The sequence below is a fragment of the Vespa crabro genome, chromosome 3 (assembly GCF_910589235.1).
Source record: "Vespa crabro chromosome 3, iyVesCrab1.2, whole genome shotgun sequence".
NCBI classification, from domain to species: domain Eukaryota; kingdom Metazoa; phylum Arthropoda; class Insecta; order Hymenoptera; family Vespidae; genus Vespa; species Vespa crabro.
The window spans coordinates 3,775,798-3,777,539 of NC_060957.1; the positions used below are offsets into that span (position 1 = coordinate 3,775,798).

The 1,742-nt window shown below is 35.9% G+C and overlaps 1 protein-coding gene across 1 annotated transcript; it reads right to left on the minus strand.

The window, feature by feature from the left end:
• Positions 1–505: 505 nt before the first annotated feature.
• LOC124422569 (histone-lysine N-methyltransferase SETMAR-like) lies at positions 506–1,371 on the minus strand. Its single transcript, XM_046959213.1, has 2 exons — positions 1,252–1,371; positions 506–913 (listed from the first exon to the last, which is right to left on the minus strand). Exons 1-2 carry the CDS (start codon positions 1,369–1,371, stop codon positions 506–508), a joined length of 528 nt encoding a protein of 175 aa, XP_046815169.1.
• Positions 1,372–1,742: the final 371 nt, after the last annotated feature.

Consider the following 1,742-nt stretch of genomic DNA (forward strand, 5'->3'; position numbering starts at 1 on the left):
ACGATAATAACGGTAATAATAACGATAATGATTGTAATAATTATAATAATAATGAAGATAATAACAATAATTACAATAATAATAATAAAAATGTTAATAACGATAATAACGATCATAACAAGAATAATGATAATAATAATAATAAAGATAATAACGATAATAACGGTCATAACGGTAATAACGATTATAATGATAATAACGATAATAACGCTAATAACGATTATAATATCATAATAATAATAATTACTATAATGAAAATAATTGCTATATTAATAACGGTATTAGTAATAATAATAATAATAATAATTATAATAACAATAACAACAATATTAACGGTTATAATGATAATAACGACAATAACATTAAAGGCGTTAATATTAACGATAATAACGAAAATAATCTTAATAATAACGATAAAAATGAGTTGTTCGTAACGTAATTTCGTTTTTTTTAATGAAAATAAAATACAATTTTCTTATAATGAACAAATATTTTATTAAATTATTTATTGGCAATTCTGGTTCATTACGTTTTGCCATCTTTCTGGTAGTAGAATTATTTGACGATCATAAAATTTTTGGTGTTTCCTGACAAAAAACCGAACGAGGTGATATTTGACCAACTCATTTGAAGTGAAGGTTTTACCGTCTAAAAAATTTTGCAGTGTCCGTAACAAATAATAATCCGAAGATGCCAGTTCTAGATAATATGGTGCGTCTGGCATTCTAGCCCATTCAAGCTGTAAAAGCTTTTGGTGATAGATCAATCTTGTATTAGGTCTCGCATTATGTTGTTGGAACACTACACCTATTCTGTTGATTAATTCTGGCCTTTTATGTTGAAATGCATCAGCCGGTTCGTCCAGCTGATGACAGTTGACTTCCGAATTAATTGTTGTGATATCCGGTAAAATCTCGAAAATAAGATTCCTTTAAAATCCCACCAAACAGATAGCATCATCTTTTTTTGATGGATATTTTGGAAATTTTGGAAATGCTTTGATCCGTCACATCTTTTTTGCTCCACGATTTCTTACGTTTGACATTGCTATGTACAACCAATTTTTCGCCACCAGTAATGATACGCTTCAAAAATGGATTCTAGAGCACGAGGAGAACCACTCCCGTTCTGGTCTGCCGGACCGAACTAACGTCTACTAACGACTACGTCTGCGTAGATTTTACTCTTGCGTAGGTTTCAGGTGGATCGCGTCCGGCTTCGTTCTCTTTCTCAGCCTGCCCTTCGATTTGCTCTGCTTCTGTTTCTCCTGCGATGGGGATTTGGTCGCCTTCTGCGAGGATGTTTCCTCATTTTTTTCTTCTTGACGACATCCGTCCACTTAGTGGCTTCGATCGTCGTCGCCTCTTGCATCGGTCATATGAGGCTTTCTACAGGGAACTGCGGCGGGATTGTAGCTGCTCTCTTGTCTGTGCTAACATCTGGTATAGAGTTGGCCCGTGGCCGTTGAGAGACATGGAAGAGGATCCTCGCTCCCTCATTGACCTTTGCTCGAGGTTTATACATAAACTCGAGGCAGTCAATGATCTCCTCCAATTCCAGGAACCCTTGCTTGATCGCATTATATACGCTCGGCTGTCTAGTCACAGACGCACTCATATTGGCAAGGAAGAACCTCGCTTGCCCGAGTTTCTCTCTCTCTCTCCATCTTGTATTGTCCCTTTCGAAGGCTGAGAACCTCCGTTATTGACGCTTTGAACAGCGATGTCACTTCCAATTGATAC